The 21067-nt window shown below is 44.5% G+C and overlaps 1 protein-coding gene across 2 annotated transcripts in view; it reads left to right on the top strand.

Moving 5' to 3' along the window:
- crocc2 (ciliary rootlet coiled-coil, rootletin family member 2) overlaps positions 1–21065 on the top strand; it is a 31251-nt gene extending 10186 nt beyond the window's left edge. The window contains exons 5-36 of one of the 2 annotated variants that reach the window (XM_056378043.1): positions 4–87; positions 841–947; positions 1912–2056; positions 2515–2621; positions 3175–3381; positions 4345–4441; positions 4630–4719; positions 4818–4949; positions 5053–5252; positions 5742–5924; positions 6365–6509; positions 6616–6762; positions 6836–7066; positions 9025–9218; positions 9713–9840; positions 10213–10382; positions 10506–10685; positions 10973–11107; positions 11198–11341; positions 13395–13633; positions 13712–13871; positions 13966–14028; positions 15369–15753; positions 15850–15974; positions 16184–16304; positions 16395–16558; positions 16642–17082; positions 17794–17943; positions 18032–18232; positions 19204–19335; positions 20026–20205; positions 20353–21065. In XM_056378043.1, coding sequence (XP_056234018.1) covers positions 4–87; positions 841–947; positions 1912–2056; positions 2515–2621; positions 3175–3381; positions 4345–4441; positions 4630–4719; positions 4818–4949; positions 5053–5252; positions 5742–5924; positions 6365–6509; positions 6616–6762; positions 6836–7066; positions 9025–9218; positions 9713–9840; positions 10213–10382; positions 10506–10685; positions 10973–11107; positions 11198–11341; positions 13395–13633; positions 13712–13871; positions 13966–14028; positions 15369–15753; positions 15850–15974; positions 16184–16304; positions 16395–16558; positions 16642–17082; positions 17794–17943; positions 18032–18232; positions 19204–19335; positions 20026–20205; positions 20353–20433 — 5268 coding nt within the window. In that variant the 3' untranslated portion in view covers positions 20434–21065. Of the gene's footprint in view, positions 1–3; positions 88–840; positions 948–1911; positions 2057–2514; positions 2622–3174; positions 3382–4344; positions 4442–4629; positions 4720–4817; positions 4950–5052; positions 5253–5741; positions 5925–6364; positions 6510–6615; positions 6763–6835; positions 7067–9024; positions 9219–9712; positions 9841–10212; positions 10383–10505; positions 10686–10972; positions 11108–11197; positions 11342–13394; positions 13634–13711; positions 13872–13965; positions 14134–15368; positions 15754–15849; positions 15975–16183; positions 16305–16394; positions 16559–16641; positions 17083–17793; positions 17944–18031; positions 18233–19203; positions 19336–20025; positions 20206–20352 lie in introns of both variants that reach the window. The other variant, XM_056378041.1, reaches the window with a different exon arrangement.
- The last annotated feature ends 2 nt before the right edge of the window (positions 21066–21067 follow it).

The following is a 21067-nucleotide window of genomic DNA, read 5'->3' as shown; positions in this document are numbered from 1 at the left end:
CAGGTTCTTCAGTACAAGAAGAGGTGTGGGGAACTAGAGGAACAAGTGCTGGAGAAGACTTCAGAGTCTGAGAAGATGAGATTGTTGGTAGGTGTGGACTGTAGCATCAGGACTGCTTAGATTTAAATCCTCAAGACCTCTAGGGTCCTCTAGAGGCGAGTCTGCTCCTTACACCGAACCACAACATTTGGAACGATTAACGAATAATTAAAGACTCATTAAGCAGTTTTCCATTTTTACAGTGTTAGGTTCTTCAAATAAAAAGTGTAGTCCAATAATTTTTGTTATTACAGCATTACCATAATGTCAGCATGTCGCAAAATTACTTAAAAAAATCCAATTCATGTTTGTTCCATAAAAAGCTAATGTTTTCGTTTTTGTTTGTTTAGTTTTTTTTAACGCATTAGAATTCATTCAGACAGAACTGTGAAACATCATGTCTCCCTGTGACAACTTTATGCTCATTAGTTTGAATCCACGTGTTTGTGCAAGCATGATTTTAACAACCAGTAAAGGAATCGTGCAGAACTGAAACGTAGGACACGGACTCTTCATGTGGTGACTTGAAGATTTTGCGCTTTTATTTGAATATACTTAATTCTTCCAAATATTATTCTTGGCTTTGTGGCTGCCAAAGAGAGTTTGGCTTAGCAGGTTTCCACTGTAATTATGTTGCTTTATAAATATTAGGTAACTGCTAACTTACTACTGCTACCATATAATGAAGTGTTATCAGGATGCCAGTAGTGGTGGTGTGTGTGTGTGTGTGTGTGTGTGTGTGTGTGTGTGTGTGTGTGTGTGTGTGTGTGTGTGTGTGTGTGTGTGTGTGTGTGTGTTCAGCTGCAGGCCCAACACCTGGACTCAGCCCAGCGTCAGCAGCAGACAGAGCAGGATCACAACATGGCGGTTCAGGATAAGTCTGCTCAGCTGGAGGAGGAGCACAGGAGGTGAGGGATGGGCACCGTGCAGAGCAGGTAGCCGGGTTACCTAGCTAATAAATGAACTTGCAGCTTCTATATTCATAAATAATTTTATAATAATAAAAAGTTTGGAATTCGTTTATTAAATTCCTTTCAAAGTTTACACTACATGTATTATACGAGTCTGAACAGATGTGAATGTAAACTGCAACTTCACTGGCAGAGGCAAACGACCGCCAGGCGGTAATCCTCGTTCTTTTTCTGTTTCTCGTTGAAGAGCCGAAATCAAGCTGAAATATTTTCTCAGAAATGTGCGGCCAGAGATATTCCCTGCAGTTCCTTGAGCTTTCCTGCTGTTTTTCTCCCTGCCCCTGCATCAGGGGGGAAGGCAGAACCTGGCTTTGGAAGATAATCTCAGGATCCAATTTGTCAGAGAAAATTAGTGGGGCTTTGTTGGCCCTCTTCTCCAAAGCATTTTAACGATTGTTCACATTAAGTACGGGCCTACCGCTGCATCTAAGGCCAGATTTTAATGCCCAGTGATACATGCAGTTATGGATATTTATTTGAAATGCCCACAGCAGAAACTTTGCCAAGATTGGATCATTTTTACTGCCTAAAAACATCCCTCACTGCAGCTTTACCAAGCTATATCCACCACAGAACTTTGTAATGCAAATGTAATGTAGAGATAAACCTACAGCTAGGTTTTTGCTTATTATTGTGATTATTGAATCCCTCTTTCTCTACGTCTCAGGTCCCTTTCAACACAATATCATACCATACATGCAAACACGGGTTTGGCTCGGCCTCAGACAGATAAGCAAATATAGCAATGTGGTGTGTTTTACTGTAGCAGCATGCATGTTGAGTGTGAGAATGATGTCAACATTTTTGTATATGATGTGGTAGGTTTATAGCAAAGGCCGTCATGACAGGGAAGAAGAGCCAAATGGTCTTTTGAGTGTCATAAGCAGCTTGTTATTTCCAGGTGTGCCAGCCTCAGTCAAGTAAACTCCATGCTGCGGGAACAACTGGAGCAGGCAGGCACCGTCAACCAGGGGCTAACGGAGAGCTTGTGGAAGGCCCGCAAAGACGTTGAGCTGTGTGATACTCGTCTGCGGAGAGAGCAAGAGGTGAGAGAAACCACAAAAATGAAACGCTTGTGTCAAAAAAGCAACAGGGGAAGCTCAAGTTTATCCCTTTTCTGCACAGAGATTGTGCAATTAAACTCCTGTTGAGTTTACATGGGGTAGGAATTCCATTCATAGCCAGTTTCGTCAATTCATTCTCATTCCCTGTTCATTTCATTGCTGTGATTTTTGAGTTGTTGTTTCCTGTGAAAACATTCCAACTGCTGAGGGGGAGGAAAATTTTGTGCAAACAATCTGGTGTTCGTGCTGGAAATGGGCTACATCTGTTGATTCAGGGAAATCCAATTATTTGTATGTGTGCCAGTGAGAGTCCTAGAGTTCCAGTATTTCATCTGTTTGATATCACAATAAAAATGAGAGGTGCCATCATTTGCTGTAAGCAAGCCTTTACCACCCACCCTAGAGTCTCCAGTTCCCTTGTCGTCTGCTCCTCTCTGCAGACATGTGCCTCCCGGTTGAGTCGTGAACAGGCTCGTGTCAGAGCTCTGTGGCGCCAGGCCTCCTCCCTGCGGAGCACTTTCACCCAGCTAAGGACTTTCACTGACAGGTGAGTGTGGCACGCTGCCAGGATCCCTCCAGCAAACCAGGATTCCACAAGAACCCCCACCTCACAGTCCATTTCTCTCAGCCGAGGATCAAAGTGGAACAGGTCAACGGGGTCGCCGGTCCCCCTGCTCATTGATTCCTCACTGGGGGGACAGATGGCTTAAGGTGTCTCTGCTCGCTGTTGAAATCATCCATCAGGACAAAGCTTGAGCCCTATGAGACACGGCCTCCATCATGTTGAACCTCTGCGAGCAGCGCTGAAGAGTAATTTGCTTTAATAGTAATAATTTGATTGCTCGGCTCATAGACAGCTGTGATCAAGCCAAAGGCTGTAGTGCAACTTAGTGACGACACTTCAAAGTGAATCTTGATGCCAGAGCGTAATCGCAACAGACGTTCATCCTTTTCAAATACAAACAGACTGTTTTTTAATTAGGCTAATGGCTCACAACTGTAAGACTGCAAATAGCATGTCATGTTCCCTTTCTCTGTCGGAGCTGTCGTAGGTTATGACTCATTCTGTAAACCGTGATGCACATGAATCTTTTCAACAGGACTCTGTCTGATATGCGCGGGGAGTGTGTCTCTGCCAGCCGGCAGCTGCATGTGGCCTGCATGAACTTAGAGGCCAGAGTGACGCAGGAGAGCACCTCTAGTGGTGCGGAGATGTCAGCGCTGGAGAGGCAGCTGAAGGACAAGCTGAAAGAGGCGATGCAGCTTCAGGGTCGCTGGGATGCAGAGAAAGTTGAACTCAACACCAGGTGAAGCCATCTCCACATCTGTCCGTCCATCGGGGGCCTGGCTGTAATAAGGCTGGCTTCATTTTTTTCTGAGAACGGCAGCTGTTATGAACGCCTTCAGCTGTAATCGGTCTAGAGACCAGAAGATATTGTGTCTCAGTGACTATGAGCGACAAGGAAAAGCCTCAACTTATTTCACAAAAGTCAATACATTTCAATACATCTTCAGTAACTTTGCCCATCACATTAAGACCCAACGTCAACTTAATGTTCTGTTAAGATCATTTTCACCTAAATTATATCTAACTGTTCCCACGTTGCCTCCACTTAGCTGAAAATCAAGTCAGGAACTATTTGTAGATAAATAACTGTCTCATTCTTTCTAACGCCTGAGAAATCAAGAACCTTTGTCCCACTGATACACAAAATCTTGTAAATCCAATGTTGCCATATAACTATGCATCTAATATGAAACATAGAATAAACCCTTCATCCATATTTTTCTGCAGCCTCTAGACTGGACCGAACAGTTGGAAAGAAAAAGGCTTAAATAAATCAAACTTAAATAAAAAATTCTGAGCTCCAGGTCACGTATAGTGCAACCATTTGATCAATTCTTCCTATGACTGAATGAAAAGCCAAATTTAATCCCCCCCCAGATGAAACCTCAAAACTTCACATACTGGAGGCTTTGATGATTAAAATCCGGCACATCAAAGCTACTTCCAGTGACTGCTGCTCTGATAAAGAAGATTCAAGTTTTTCTGTCCCATCTCCCGTGTGTCTCCTGAATGTCAGTGCCTTTGTATTCTGGATCTAAGATGCCTTTGATCTTATCACAAGTCATTGTTAATCTCCCATGCAGAGAACGTGATAGTGTTGATGGTTTTTCAGAGGAGGAGCGCATGTTGTCTGTGTGTGTGTGTGTGTGTGTGTGTGTGATTTTGATCCCTGTACATTCACTTTACATGTTGGCGTAACTAGAATCCTGGAGCTGTCCGACACGGTGAAGCACCTCCGGAGCCAGAACAGTGAGAAGGATGCCAGCCTCAAGACCATGCAGATCAGTCTGGACAGGATGGTGGGACCCCAGGAATCAGAAGTGGGAGGTGGCAGATAGACGGGTGGTTAAGGGGGCTAAACTGGCTGTAGTCTGGACTTTAGGTTTGATAAACTCCATGACTTCCTTGTCTAGAGGGCTGCAGTCTGGGGAATGTCAGGCTTGCTCTATGTGTGCTGCTTATCTGACCTCAATGGTTTCCTGCCCAGGAGACGAGGAGAACAGAGGATAAAGCGGAGATGGAGGTCCTCCACGCAGAGATCCAAGCCCTCCAAAAGATTGTATGTCATGTTCACCAGGTCAGAAACGAAAAAACGAAGCACTAAGATGAAATATGCAGTTCGTCATTATTCAAGAAATCAATTCCTCTTCTTTTCCTACTCTAACTAATGTCTAGTTGGTTGGCGGAGAAGGTGATAGTAGCGGGTCTGAAAGTGTGTCCTCACCTCTCCGCGGTCGGTCTCCTCTGAGAAACACGACTCTGACGGCTGTGCAGAGCGCTCTCTCCAAGCACCAGAAACAAACACAAGTACGACAAACGTCTTCCCCCACTCTTTGCTTTCTCAAAACGATGCAATGATACATCATTCAGGTGTCGTAACCTATCGACCTATCTCACATACAAACCGCAGGATTTGCGCGCATGTCTGGATGCCGCTCTGGAGCAAGTGGACACGCTGCGTATTCACCTGCAGGAGAGGGACACCGAGAGGAGAGAGCTGGAGCAGAAGATCCAGGAAGCAGGGAGGGAAAATCAGGAGGCTAAAAAGGCCTTAGAGGAAAGCCTCAGACACGGCAACAGATGTTGCCGCTCACTGGAGCTCATCTCCAGGTACATCCTGATTATGTGGCTATTGTCCTTTTCCTGAATTGTGTCAGAGCTTCAAAACTGTAGATAAAAAGTGACTTTTGTACTTTTGCTTAGTTGTGTAATTCTCTTTCGAATTTTCTAGACTTTGTTTTGTTATTTGTGAAGTTGCCATTAGGCCGACGTGTTGTTTTTGGAAAAAAAAATGTAAGTGTTGTAATGATTACGTTAATGATGGCAAATATTATAGTTTGGTTTTATGTTTAATTAAGCATCATCATTATCAGAACGTATTTAAGTGTACTGAAACCTCTCCAAAAACAATGCTTGTATAACATTGTAGAACAGATGTTTGTTATGTTGATATTGGTTTTAGAAAAATCAAGTGTGTTGATAATGCTGATGTTAACGATCATTGTGCAACACTTGCCCTCAACATACTCTCTCTCTCTCTCTCTCTCTCTCTCTCTCTCTCTCTCTCTCTCTCTGCCTCTCTACCTCCATGCCTCTCAGTGAGAAGGCCAGCCTGGAGAAGCTGCTGTCAGGGCTGCAGCAGGAGGCGGACTCCCAGCGCGCCGAGCTGGAGGTACTGCGGGGCTCGTCGCTGGAGCTCCAGAGACAGCAGGACTTCTTAAGGCAGCAGAGGGAGGATCTGGAGATGCAGCTGGCACGCCAGCGCACAGAGGCCCAGAGAGGGTACAGCACGAGCACGAAAGAATGACCGTTGCACAATGCACATCCCGTCACTCGCGATTGTTTTCAAGCTCCGGTTTGTTTAGAGTTCAGATCAGTAACACATGTCATTCTCCAGATGACATTTGGATGAAAATGTAAATGATTTACATTGCATTACTGCACTCATGCAAGAGGGAAACTTTTCTTCTCTTTAGGGGGGGTTCTTTTGCTTAAAAAATTTGATTAGCTGAGAATTGGAGCAGGGCATGCTATATAACAAAAAAATTACTCCCTCAGTGTTGTGGCCTTTGGCACCAGAATTTCTACATCTTTCAAAGTGGAGATGGATTACTCTTAAGGGATTTTGTTCATACAAATAATGTGTGTGTGTGTGTGTGTGTGTGTGTGAGACAGAGAAACAGAGTGAGAGGATCATGTATTTGATGCATTTTGTGTTTCAGTGACAGGAGTCTGGAGGAGCTCGAAGGGAAGCACTCTTATCTGCGACGGGAGCTTGTGACAGTGAAGGAGAATCTGAGTCACATCACACTGCAGAAGGAAGTGTTGGAGGATGATAAGGCCAGCCTCGCTCTGGCTCTCAGCAAGGTAGACTTGACTGCTATGTCGGGCACCATGTCTGGTGTGCCTGATCTGGATTATTCTCCCTGAGGGTAGTTTGAAATCCTTCTAATATTTATGATGCACTCCACAGATGGAGTCCCAGAGTGCGGCACAGGAGTTAATCCTCACCAAACTGCAGAATCAAGAGGCTGCCCTGAAAGATTCTCTGGCCAAAATGGCTGCCCTCAGTGAAGGCTTAGCCAAAGACAAGGTGGAACTCAACCGTGTTCTGCTACAGGTCGGTAGGCGAGCATTGATTTTAGGCAAAAGTTGAACGGTACGTTAGCTGAACGTTTTGTTTCCCATTCCAGACAGAAGGTGAGAAGGCAGAGCTTGGTGAGCGTAGACGGGAAGCTGAAGCGGAGCGGGCAGCAGCCAGGGAGGAGACGGCACGGGTGCAGCAGGAGATGATGAATCTGCTCGCTGAGAAACAAGCCCTGGAGAGCTCCCACAGTCACTTGCAGATTCTCTGCCAGAAGCTCGAAGCAGAGCTGAGCCTGCTGCAGAAGGAGAACACTCAGGCCCTGGAGCAGCACTCCCAGGTCAGGCACCCCCAGCCATTCACACACTACAGCCTCCATCCTCCCAGCTCCCACCACCTGGGAGAGTCAGCGTTATTAATAGCTTTCAGCAGTTTTCACGGAGCTTGTTGTCACATTAAAATGTGTTGGAGATATCGACACATCTGCCGTGGGTTTTTTTTTTTTCTTTCAAATGGGATATGGAGAGCAGTTTTCTGTGTTTTATGAGTAACATGGGACATAACAAGCAAGGGATCTTCATGAACAAATGTGAACTGGAAAAGATAAATAGATAGGCATATAATCCATCCAGTGGGGTTTTGTGAAAGAGCCAATAAATTAACACCTAAAGTATTTCCATTCTTCCCTCAGCAGATCCAGATCTCCTTGTTTCAAATCCCCTGAAGAATGAAAAGAATCCTCTCCTGTTTTATTTCCTGTTCTGAATGTGAAACCGGGACATTCGTGTTGAGCGCAGCGAGAATATAACAAACCTAAACAATTTGACAAATTCCATCCAAACATTTTTAGATAGCTTATCTGTAAAAATAAATCAGCCGTGTATAGAACAAGCCCTGGAGTGGCCTCCATTGCACTAAGCTCATGTGTCATCCCCTTATTGGGGCGCTGCTCACTTCCATAACATTGGTGTAATTCATCCACTTTGATATTTACCTAAGCGCATGATGTCTGAAAGACACATGTGCTAATATTTAGTTGGTATGAGTTCATTTTAGTTTGTCCAAAATCAAATTACTCTGATTGTTGCTTTTCAAACATTCTGTTGCAGTGAAACTTTAGAGGTTGCAGAGGCCCGTTATAGACTCAACCACTGTGTGATGGTGTGTCACTGACGGGCTTCAAAGACGCAGTATATCAGGGAAAATGCCAGGCCACTTTGAGTATATCTTTCCAGTTTCAGAACAGAGCTTCATCACTGTTTGATTCAAACCAGAAGACTAACTCATGAAAGAATAGACATCTTGGGATATATGCTAATTCCCTGTGTTGCTAATAGATGATAAGCTGACTTACCTTTGGATAGAGCCAGGCGTCCCAGTCTTTATGCTAAGCTAACTATGAGGCTCTAGCTCCATATTTAGCATCATTTTACAGACACAAAAGTAGTATTCATTTTCTCATTTATCTCTTGGAAATGAAAGCAAATAAACATATTTCCCAAAATATCAAAAAATATTCCTTTAAATGACATTGAAACCTGTTTTACTATGAGCTTTTTTTTAGCTGTTTTCAAGATTGAATTACTGAGGTCATTGACATACAGTAATTTAAATGACGTGCAAATCTATCATGTTTTCATTTAAGTGTGATTTTCATAGTAACCTGCCTGTTGAATTCAGTGAATTTATAGAAAGAGGAATCCCATGAGAAGCCTGACCTCGGACCCTTCAGACATCAATCTGTTCTGGGAGTTTAATAAATGTTGAATAGAAGTTCCACACAAACTGCACATTTGCCCAAATCATTATTCATGTTGCTAGATATAGGTCCTGTGGTGTGTCATAATTATTTAAGTGGTAATTGGAAAAGCAATCATAACCCCACAAATCATTTTTGTTTTGCTTCAGGCCATGCATTTGTTATGGTCCTGCAGTTCGTATACACCGTCATGAATCACGTAAAGTTTGTTTAATTTATGCTTCATAACAGCAAAAGGAGAAGTATAGAGAGTTCAATATTAGTGCACCAAATGTGGCGGCATGAAATATAGAGGTTGGGCGGTTCATTCTCGATCCAACACACATACATATTCCCAAGCACAATGTAGTTCCTTTAGGCTGCTCCCACTCCCACTCATCAAAGATTCATTTCTCATAGTTCTGTTGTGTAAGTGTGTATGCTATATTTTAATTCACACAACGGTGCACTATTTAGTGCTTATCGCTGGTTGCTAGGAGGAAAAAGAATAAATTAATTGCTCGATGGCATTTTATTTATTTGCGTGTGTCGGTCTCCAGGTCAACAAGCAGATGCAGACTGTGTCAGAGGAGCTGTGTGCGTGCAGGAAGGAGCTGGAGACGCAGACCACAGCCCTAAAGAGAGCTGCCCGTGACAGGGAGGAGCTGGCCAAGGACAAGGCGGCTCTGGATGTCAAGTTAAACTCCGCTGACCGAAAGGCCTGTGGTCTCACGCAGGAGCTGGTTGCACTTAGGTCTGAGTGTGTTTGTGTACGTGTGTGTGTGTGTGTGTATTTGTTTGTGCGGTCTGACCTCTCAAATCTCCGGGACCCAATTTCATATTTAAAACCAGTTTCCCCAGTTTGTTTTCTGCAGTTGCAATCAGCCCACGCTACAGTAAAATAGTTTCTGACTTCACTGGTCAGGGTTGGGTTCAGGCATGCATCAGTTATGGTTAGGGTTAGGTTAAGAGTGTATGGAATGAATGTAAGTCAGTCCAGTGTCCTCGAAAGCGTCATAAACAAGCCAGTGTGTGTTTGTTTAAGTCACACCAACTTTCAATGTGTATTTAAGGTCACTTTGACTTTTTAAGCAAATTTTACCTTCTAAAGCACAGCCAGTCTCATGTAACAGGAGTCTTTAAAGTAACATGGTTTTATTTGGAAACTATGCTCATGATGGATCATTGGATTTTATGACCTTCTACACCTAGTGGTTCAAAGGTCTTTTTTTCACCGCTGTGTTCCAGAGCGGAGAAGGAGTCCCTGGAGACGGCTCTGTTTGAGAGCCAGGAGCTCGCCGCGTCTCTGGAGACTGAATACACCAGGACGGAGGGGGAGAGGCGCAGCTTGCTCCTGGCTAACGAGGCCTTGACGCGTGAGTAGTCCCTTTCCTCAGAGACCCCACTGTCCTCCATGCCAAGCCCCCTGGCCATGAAGCCTTTCCAACAGCCCACTAGAGATCCATATTTCAGCTGTGAGCTCTGCAACAGCTGGGCTGCAGGATCACTGGAGCTGTTTTCTCAGCTGACCAGGGTCCCACCACTCCACACAAACACATGGATCAGATAAGTGTTGTTAGGCTAGCATATTCCACATGAAGACATGGATGAGTATCCTCTATAAATAAAACTCCAAATAAAACTCCAAATAAAACGTTGCTGATCCTGGATCATCCTCCATGTGTAATAAGTGTCTCCATCGAACAGTGAGGTTTTGAATCGGGGAATGGGTTCGTTTTACTGTCCAGGTGATGCTGCTCGCATGCGTGTAGATGCTCAACACCAGTTTGCACAAGCTGTACAAGAGCGTGGTAATCTGGAGGAAAAGCTGGCGCAGGTGGAGAGGAATGCCCTGCTGACCCTGAACAACAGAGAGCAAATTCACAGAGAGCAGCTCGAAGCTGAACGCAGACAAAAGGTACAGCACGACTTACAGCGGTAGGTTGGCTCTGACGAAATCGTTTATGATACTTTAGTTTTACATTAATTAATCAGGTTTGTGTGTGTGTGTGTGTGTGCGCCTGTGTTTGGTGGTTGTTAGGAGCAGCAGTGTGCGGAGCTGACAGTTCAGCGGGAGCAGGCTGAGGAGCAGCTGCGTAGACAATGTGAGGAGCTGCGTGTGCACAGCCAGCAGGAGCTGCAGCAGGTGCAAGAGGAGCAGGCCAGGCTGCAGCAGGACTTCAACCGAAGCCTCCTGCAGGCTGAGAGTGAAAAGCAGCAGGTGTGTGGTGATCGTCATAGGTTTTTCATGGTTTTTTAGATTGTTTATGATCCTTCAAATGGTGAACTGTGTTTAACCCCATCATGTGAAGTTCTGTCATCATAGTTTCCCATCAAAAGCCATATGTCTTGCCAGTATCCTTATCCAAGACACGAAGTCCATTCCTTGTCCCTCAGTGGAAGTTAGAAGCATGATAGCTTCTGTACTGTATGTCCAAGTCCCCATGGTTAAACTAAACCTCTTCTTGTGAGCTAAATGACCCTGAGCTTGTCGTCTGTTGTACCCAGGCTTTGTCCCAGAAGGAGGCAGAGAAGGCTGCCCTCATGGAGAAGCTGACAGCCCTGCAGCAGGACTTGGTCACAGCAGACATGGAGCTGGAGCGCATGCAGAGGGAGGCACTTAGCAAACAGGAGCAGGATAAGGTAAAACATGACAGGGTAATATTAGCTCCGGTCCTTTGTCTTATATATAACTCCAGCCAGTTGATTTGTGTGCATCTGTTGTGTTTGCAGAACGCGATGGCTCTCCTTCAGTCTGAGCTGCGAGACTTACGGACTCAGTTTGAAGAGTCTTTGAACTCCAACGAGAACAGTAAGACGAGTCTAAGTGAGCAGGTCAGAGAGCTGAACCAACAGAGAGAACATGCACAGCAGGAGGTGAGATCATTCAACATGCTTGTCATTGTGCGTGTCTGTTCAGCGGCACCAGTTTAAACGACTTATGCGAGATCGATCTTTAGTGAATGTTAGGATCTCGATTTGGGCAGAGAATCATAAAGAATGTCACAAGATGAGATGAGCAGATTTCTTTTTTTACAGTAGGATCACTGACATGGATAGGAAAGTACAGGCTTGTTTGGATTACCTGAGGCCTCTGTTGCTCTTGCCGGTGCCACAGAGCTTTATTAGCATCAGGGGACCATCAGGTGCAGTCTGCAGGGCCGAATCCTACAAGGAGAGGTGGCATCCACTCTTGAGACTCTTGCTCAACTCTCGCTTTCTCTGTCTTTTTCTTGTCAAGTCCACTCGAGAAAGATTTAGTTCAGCTGACCTTAATATAAACATAAAAGTGCAATTAGGCTATAACTTTGGCCCAGTGACATACCTCTCTGAGCCAAATGAGAGCCATAAATCTCAACTCTTGGGGTTGCCTGAGGTCGGGATTCCAGGCACAGGGTCGCCAGGCGTTTTAGTGAATTAACAAGCTCACAGTCACCTCATTAAGATGTAACTGCGGAGTTGTAAGGGCCTCACCATGCCTTGATTTAAAAGCCTGGTTTTCCAGGAAAAGTGGATTGTTTATCTGTGTGGAACTTTTTGGTTTCAATAAAAAAAAAGCAAAAAAAAAAAAAAAATGAGGATCATCCTGTCTTCACTCTGTCTCCTTAGTCTTGTCAAAGTATAGTGGATGAGGCTGTGCGGAGCCAGAGCAGAAGAGTTTTTAGGTTTTTGGACAGCCCTCCCTAGTACCGTATATCAAGCCAGGCTTCAGCGACACTGTCATATTTGGCTGCCACCCCCCTGCTCATTTCCTACTCTGATTATTTTCACTAATCCTATCTTAGGATTCTCATGTCAGATAGTGACAGAGCAAGAGTGCGAGTGTGTGACAGAGTTAGAGAGAGCAAGAAAGAGGGAAGAAATCAAGGGGAAGAAAGGGAGAAGCAGAGGGGGAGGATACGGTCCCTGGTACCATAATATGAAATCAAAGTTTGAGTTAACCCCTTGTGTAAATAAGCCAGTGGGGGAGTGTTTATTTTCTCCCTTGCAGCAGCGAGAGGCTGGCTCCACTGGGACTGCAGGTCCCCCTCTCCCATCCATATAACACAACACTGCTGCCCTCATATTCTCGGCCCTTCTCCCTCGCTCCCCACCCAAAAAAATCTGATAAAATAAAGTATAATTGGCCGGATCAGCACTGGCTTGTTTTTTCTCACATTGGAGTTTATGAGAAAGAACCATCCTGTGTGGCCTCTGAACATAACACTCCTCCTTTCTCCTCATCCTAGTCCTCATCCTCCCTCCTCCACCCCGTCTCCGCCTCTTTCCTCCCCACCTCGAGGGGGGGTGGGGGTGCTGTTTATCATGTTCGCTCTCTGTAGATTCTTTACACTGTGAGCCACAGTGAGGAGATGGGAAGAGACAGCACCTGGCTACGGGCCCAACTGGCTCTTATCCATGCCCAGATAAGCTCTGTCCTCCCTGTTTCTCTCGCTGCACACATGTTGCCGTAAAGCAGAATATAGGTCATATAGTATCTTGAGACTGTGCATATAGCACTTAGAATAGGAGATGCTGAGGATTAGCTTTCAAACAAAAGAAGCTCTAATGCAGTATCTGATCCAAAATCAGTTTTGCAGTATGCTGCAAAGGATTTTTCCTATTCAGTCCTGATTATTATACACATGTGTTTGAGCTTTTTGATGTATTGTACGTAACAGCTTGATAGAAGTTTTGTTTGCGTTGGATGTTTTTATTGGATTTATATTGAAAACAGAGAGGTTTTTAAAAGCAGTAAGTCCCTAAAAACTGTTTCATCAAATAAATTCAGGATTAAGTTGGCAACCAATCAAGAAACCAGGAACAACAAGAAAGAAACTATAGTATTTCTATATGGGCGTTATCTGTTATTCTCATCAATAAGGTAATAATAATAATAATTATCATTATTATAATAATGCCTTTCATTCTCCCTAATCTACACATGAAGTTAGAAGGCCTTCGCTGGCAGCTGCAGCAAGCTGAAGATGGACTTGTTAAAGGTCGAAAGGAGCTGATCGAGGCTCACAGAGAGCTTCAGGAGTGTGCACAGGAGCGGGACAAGCAACGAAAAGAAGCCCTGGACCTGAGGAGGCTCTTGGGCGATGAGACCAGAGAGAAAGAGGCAATCCAAGCCTCTAACCAGGAGCTGAGAGCTTTCATCAAGAGAGCGGAGAGTGACAACAGCAGGTGAATTGCTGTCCCACAGAACTGCAGATTTCCCGTGAATATTTTCTTTCTCGTTAATCGTAAACATTTCTTGACTAGCTTGAGACGAGCTGTGGAGGAGAGGGAGCAGAAAGTGGCCGTCTTAGAGGAACGTAGGAGCGCCGTTGACCAAGAGGCAACCGCTTTACGGAGCAGTATGAGAGAGCTGGAGAAGTCTCGCCTGCAGGCGCGCAGAGAGCTGCAGGAGCTGCGCAGACAGGTGAAGGATTATTGAGGTCACTGCTTTCCATCTGATTTTATTTAAAATGAAGGATTACTTTAAAAACAGTTTTGTGCCCCGTTAACACGAGCAGGTAAAGATCCTGGAAGGCGAGAACGGCCGGCAGAAACAGGAGCTGCGAGAGCTGCAGGCTCGGGTATGTCAGGAGGAACAGAAGGAGGAGGAGGCGCGTCGCGAGGCTTTTACCCTCAAACAGAGAGTGCTGGAGTGTGAGGCTGGCAGAGACGCAGCGCTCAATGAGGTAGAAGGCTACCGGCAATTAGTCTGTGAACAACATGCCAGAGCAACTACTCTACCTTTGCATACATGCATGAAGAATACCTGCCATACTCATGCAGAGACAGAGCACATGAACATAATTATTATATTCTCCTGTAACAGTGATGGGAAATCTACGTTTTACTTTGAAATGTTTTGTGAATATAAGTGAACAACAGTAAATTAAAGAAACTCACTAACTTTGTTTAATTCTCAGAACATTCAGACATGAAAACAGTAAAAATGTGTCTTTTGATAAACAGTGCAGCAAAATGTTTGGTATTGTATAAAGAAGGGTTTTTAACCTCTTCTGTCCGTAACCCCATTTTTAGGGGTCCCCAAATTCTCATGACCCCAGTCAGTTAGAGTGTCTTTGAGTTGTCAAGTGAATGAATGGAATATTTTCCTTTTCTGTCTCCGAGAGCACAGAGAGAGCAGCTCTAAATGCACATTATTATGATATATTTGAAGCCCGTTTAATGCCTCCATTTTTAAACTAAATCCAACAAATCTCAATGCACCAGACTTTGACGTGTCCTGTGACCTTGTCTACATATCAAGCGCCGAGCCCTGAGGCTGAGAAGCTCCGCCGTAAAGAGATAAAGACGATCAAAATTCCGATGTATATTGTTGTTTTAATTTTATGCCTCAGTCATAATTATTGTATCTCTAAACTTATCTCCTTATCTCTTCCTTGTGATACAGTTTAGAAAATATTTCAGTGAACTCGACGAGCTTATCATCTCAAAGCACATTGACTCATTACAGAAACCACTTTCCTTATTATTTACGCTGTTATGTGTCGGACATAAGATAACACTCATGGTATGTTTCTTACATTACAGAGCTGTTAATCAGTCATGTAGTTAGAACTACAGTATGTTCAGCCACCCGTCCATATTCGTGCAACCGTAACATCATTTTGACTTGATGGAAACCACACACAAAAGAATTAAAGCAAGTGAATTATATTTTTACATTTATAAAAAAACTACAAAAGAAATTAAAAGGTTTAATGTAGAAAAAAATTCAAGGTTTGATCTGACAACTGTGTCCATTTGTGTCATCAATTTGTAAAAGATTATAAACCTTCTCAAAGCACCTCTGTTACGACATCATATTTATGGTATAATCCACAGTTTCTGATAAATGTAGACATGACTTGTAGAGAAAATCAGGTTTGCCTTGTGACAGCTCTGCGTGCTTGTGCTTGTGCAGGTCGCAGGTCTGCAGCGTTGTTTGGTGGAAATTGAGACAGTGGAGCAGCAGAGCCGGGAGCTGCTGCAGGAAAGAGAGGGTTATCATCAGCAGAGTGACCAGTGGCACAGAGAAAGCTCTGCCCAGCTGGAGGAAGCACTAGAGGACGCCAAGGTCCAGGTTAAGGAACTCTCCGTTCAGGTGGGTCTCGCTGAAAGTAAGGTTCGGGACCTGGAGGAGCAGCTGGGCTCGGGTGACGCCAAACGCAAAGACCTGGAGCTGAAGCTGGCGGGGTTGTATTCAGCTCTGCGTCGCACTGTTGGCATCGGCCGTGCGAGGCTTTCAAGCAAACCTGCGTCACGTAGACAATCTCCCTCTCCTTGGAGAGCCCATCTGCAAGTCAGAGGTATGCTTATACATTTTTGAAATAAGGTGTCGTGAAGCCATTTTTTTTTACTGTAAGCAAATGCATTAATGAGTGTGGTCTCTCTTTTTCTTTTAGGGGGAGAGAATGTGACAGAAGCATTGGTGTTGTCTCGTGGTGAAGATGTGGAGCTGGACATAGACACGGTGCAAACAGCCCTGCAGGAATTCCAGCATGAACTCAGAGAAGCACAAAGAGACAGGGTACATTTGAACTAAATAACTGTATAAGTGAATATAGACTCAAACCACACACTCTGAGTGAATGGGATTGTTGACATAAAGTTTTGCTTTTCAGGGAAAACCAGCTCAGTCAGTTCAACAATCTGAAAATTCGCTTGTTAAATGTTTAGTGTTTATGTTTTAGCAGACTTTTTGGCACTTTATTAATTTCATAAACATGTATTCTTCAGGATGAAGCCAAGGCTCAGGTGGTCAGTCTAGGTCAGCAGGTGACAGAGCTCAAAGGCAGCAAGGATGAGTCGTCCACTCAGCTGCTACAACTGCAGAAGTCCTTGAAGCAATCAGACCAGGGTAAGAAAACCAGTGGATCCTCTAGAGAAACAGTAAATATCACTTATTAACTCTGTCAGGACACATTGCATATTGAACATGTTTTTACAGGAAAAAGAGAGATGGCAGAAAAGTTGCACAAGGCGCATACATCCCTGTCCTTGCAGGAGGAAGTAGCATGTCGCACGGAGCGGGAGAAGAGAAGTTTTGAGGAGGAGGTAACTCAACTCAGGAGTTGTCTGCAAGCTGCCGAGGTTGAGTCCAGGGCACTGCAAGTATGTAAAAATAAGTCTTGACTAAAATAGCAAACGCCATCTTGAAATGGAAACTGATAAAATCCCAATCAATTCCTCTACAGGACAAGTTGGAGCTCTTGCGGGGCTTAGAATCTCGTGCGAATGCAGAGCAACGGAAGCTGAAGGAGTCTCTGGAGGCCGCAGAGAATAGAGTTAACCGCCTGGAGCTGTCTCAGCGCACCCTTGAGGGCGAGCTACAGCGGGCCCAGCTCAGGGCGGCTGAGCTGGATGCAGAGGTGGGGGCGCTGCAGGAGAGACTGACAGACGTGAGGAGGAAGCTGGGTGAGAGCGAGGACCGGTGCGCAGCTCTGACGGTCGGTGAGGAGAGGCTGACCGCGTCTCTGGCTCGAGCTGAGCAGCACGAGAGTCAGCTGAGAGAGCAGATCCACAAACTGTCAAACTCTCTCAGTGACAACAGGACCAGCAGTGGAGCCCTGCAGGAGCAGATAACACAGCTGCAGAGGGCTCTGACTGCCAGCGAGCAGGACCGACGGCTGCTGCAGGTACATCCATCACCTGATTACACTCACTGCTGAACAAAGTAAAATGCTGTAAGTGGAACATACAGGAACAGGTTTTTGGGCAGACATCCATTTGAGGACAGACATTTCTCCATTTCTGTTACATAAAATAAATCATCTGCACTGTGTATTTTACATTTTTAAGCCTTTCTCCTCTCTCAATGTGATTGTGGATATTTGAAAAAAATAAAATAAAAAATGTTTGATGAAACTTCAAAATAAGACGAATAGCCGTGCTTCCATTGCCATGCTTTGATTTACAGTGGGGCTATGTAACCTTCTCAGCTCCAGACTGAGCATTTTTATTTACATTTGCTGCTGTGGTTTTCCTGAAGGACCTCAAAGACCGAGCAATAAAATGCTCAGGCAAGCTCATTAATTCTTCCAAGAGCTTCTCAGGAGAGCTTTCCGGTCTTAGTTTGGAACTGGACTTTAAAGATACTGAACAAACAAAAACATGACATGCTTATTGTAAATCTCCTGATTTGCTCAAAAGCTGTTGGCTCGCTGCAGTAAAAAGCGAGAGGAAAATCCAGAGTCTTTCCTGCAGCTTTCAACAGTATGTCAAGAACTGTAAAAGGGAGAATAGAGCGGAAGGTGAGAAGTGGAAGGTCAGCGTAAGTGCAAAAATGATGTTTTGATGAAACTGTGTGGCTCACTGTGTCGTGTATTTCAACATGTGTGTGCCCATAGGAACGTCTGGATAAAACACGAGACACCCTCTCAGAGAGTAAACGGCTGAACCACACACTAACAGAGCGGATTCAAAACCTTGAAAGAGCCCGGGAGGACTCGGAGCTAAAATATTCTGAGCTGGAGAAACACAACAGGACGCTGGGGGAGGTGAGTGTCATCAAGGTAAAGGTGCAAGTGAAGGTGTAAAAACTGAGGCTCACTATTTTGATGTATGGATGATCAACCAATGTCCCAGAGCCTGAAACAGCGGCAGAAGGCTGAAGTGCAGGCCCAGGGCAGCTCCCAGCAGCTGCAGAGAGAGAAGGAGGAACTCCAGGACAAGGTCACAGAGCTCCAGAGCTGCCTGCAGAAACTCCAAAGTGAGAGAGCAGAGATGGAGAGAGTGCTGACACGCCTCGGTAAAGACAAGTCAGCACTCAGAAGGACACTGGAGAAGGTGAGCTCTCCTCTCTGAATGGCTCAAAATGATCTCCTTGCAGTCAGTCATATTGGAATATTAATGTTCTTAGGTATTAGTGACACTGACTTATCTTAAAAAATAAACTTTTTCTGTGCATGTGTGCACTTTACAAGATATTCATCGAAAGATAACTGCAACAATTTAGTATCACACCTCCATAAAGTTGGAGGACTTGGAGCTCAAGATATTCCGACACTTCTTGTCCCTAAAAAATAGATCAAGCCCCAAAAAACTGTGGGTCCTACAGTCCCCACAATGCAACATTATAGTTGCTATCATTTGACCCACCTGAGATTTTCCAATATCTTCAAGCAAAAGTTTCAAATGAAGCACGGACTCAGCCACAGGGTCAAAAGCTGTTTCGTAAAGGCATTATCCCCCCCTTTTTTTTAATGTGGACCCCAATACATTAGACATACATTAGACTTTTGGTCAGTCAGTCAGAGTCCTGCTGCTGAATATGAGGTAAAAGATCTGAAATATACGAGGGAGCCAAACCACAAATGGCTTTAAATGCAATTAAAGTCATCTTAAAGTCAATTCTACAACTGCTGGAAGCCGTTGTGCGTAAAGAGGCCAGGACTGAAGTAATGCGTTTAGTGTTGGTCAGAAGCCTTGCTGCCACATTCTGGACCCAGTGAACACATGCAGCTGCCGAAGCATAAAGACACAGAAATGGGCAGTTACATGAATCCAGGGGAGATTATTTGAATACTTTATTGTTTTATTATGCTGTAGTTTAGTAATATTATTTTCTTCAATTTTCTTCACATACATCTTTGACGCTCATTGTACAAAGTGATCCTAAAGTGATGGAAACATGTAGGCGGACTGTGAGAACCGAGGAGAGTCTGCGCTCGCCTTCTGCTACACGCATTACAGGGAAGCACACGAGTGCAGAGCAATTGTGGTGAAGTTATGTCACCCCCCCCTTGTGCTGTTCTCAGGTGGAGATGGAGAGGCTGAGGAGGGAGGAGGAGGCGGCGTCAGCAGTCGGAGAGAGTGAGCGGCTGGGGCAGACGGTCCGCAGCCTGGAGCAGGAGCTGGATGAAAAGCTGGAGGAGGTGCAGACTCTGCAGGTGAGAGGTCGTGGGATCATGGCAGATGTAACATGCACGGTATATGAACAATTTGTGCTTGCTATCACTAATGAAATACTTAAATATTGATAACTAATACAGAACTCTTTGCCAAAACCATGCCAGTCAAGCAATATCCTGAGAGCGTCGGTGTCAAACCACAAGATATTTTTGACATTTAGCAGATAGGAAACTGAGAGTTACTGCACCGTCACATTAGACAACCCATGATTGACAGGTGACATTTCCATAAAGGCATATTTTTTATCTAGTATTTACATATTTTTACATTTACATGTCTTTCAATTTCATCATCTGACTAAGCAACAAACAAAATTCTTACTGGAGCTCACGTATATTTTAAGAATATTAAAATGTGTTTGTGTGAATCTGACTCCTTTGAAGATTCTTGTCAGTAGCTGCATAAAAAGCCAGATATCCCTCAAAGGGAAACTGCTACTGTTACAATCTACGTTAAGTTTACACCTATCCAAAAAACCTGCCTTCCACTGACACGTGGTTTCGAGTTGGCCAACTTGCCCCGGTTCGAACCTGCGGGGTCAGGGTCATGACCCTGGTAACCCCAGGCTCAGAGAACCTCTGTGCCCTCCATCTGTTCAATCACTGATTATAGCTGCAATAAAAAAAAAAAAAAAAACTTTCTCAAACTCTATTTTCAACTGTCCTCAGGCCCAAATCTCTCAGCTGGAGCACGCTCATGCACAGCGCCTCCTGGAGGTCACAGCCCGCCATCACCAGGAGCTGGATTTGGAGACGGATCGTCTGAGAGGCAGTCAGCTCCAAGTAGAGCGGGCCTTGGAGACCAGGGAGAAAGCTCATCGCCAGAGGGTCAAATGCCTGGAGGAACAGGTATTTCACTTCTAAGTGTCGACAATCTGTTGGGGAGGTTGTCTTCTTCTTCTTTTTCTTCTCGTGTCACGGGTTTATGTCGATGTTTTTGTGTTTCTCTACCTAACTGCCCCTTTTTCTTTTTTCTTTTTTTTTTGTTTACAAAAGGTGCTGACTCTCAAAGAGCAGCTGGATCAGGAGACAAGAGGACGGCATGCCTGTTTCAGTCAGATACAGCCCGGTGTGTAGGCAGAGAGCCTGCAGCGAAGTATGTAGCACCTCCGGGCTCCTCATTCACTGTTCCTCTGGCAGCTTCCCAACAACGTTATGTTACAAGTCTACGTCCACATTTGGAAAGCCCACACACACAAACACACTCCCAAGGCGTTTACTCCCACCCATGCACATGTGCACACCGGATTACATTAATCTGCAGGAAAACTCAACAACAACAAACAATGAGTGTTTTGTTTATAAGTGGACTGGATGTGCCAAATTGTTTTAAGGATTTCCTCTGGCTCGCCACAGTTGGCGTTTCTAAGTCTGTTTATGCTGTGTCATTTTATTTTTTTTTTTAGGAAACAATGTGATGAAAGGTTTCCTCGGTCGGAGCTTTATTCTTCTCTCATTCGTCGTACTGATCATGCACCAACTTTATATGTCACGATCACTGTTTGTGTAGCCTAATGAGAATATATGTCCAAATATTTACAATAATTGTTTGCAGATTTCAATTGATTTTTCCTGGTGCTGTGCTTATTAGTGTTTAAGGCTTCACGAAGGTTTTACAGCGTAACACATTTATTTTATTATGTATTGCATTTCACTTAATCTTGTGTGGAAAAGTTGTGGTTGTTTTTAATAAACTGCGTGTATCAGCGCA

This window comes from Seriola aureovittata, chromosome 6, assembly GCF_021018895.1.
Source record: "Seriola aureovittata isolate HTS-2021-v1 ecotype China chromosome 6, ASM2101889v1, whole genome shotgun sequence".
Lineage (NCBI taxonomy): Eukaryota > Metazoa > Chordata > Actinopteri > Carangiformes > Carangidae > Seriola > Seriola aureovittata.
Note: the sequence above shows the minus strand (reverse complement) of the source record. Positions and strands in the feature narration are given on the sequence as shown.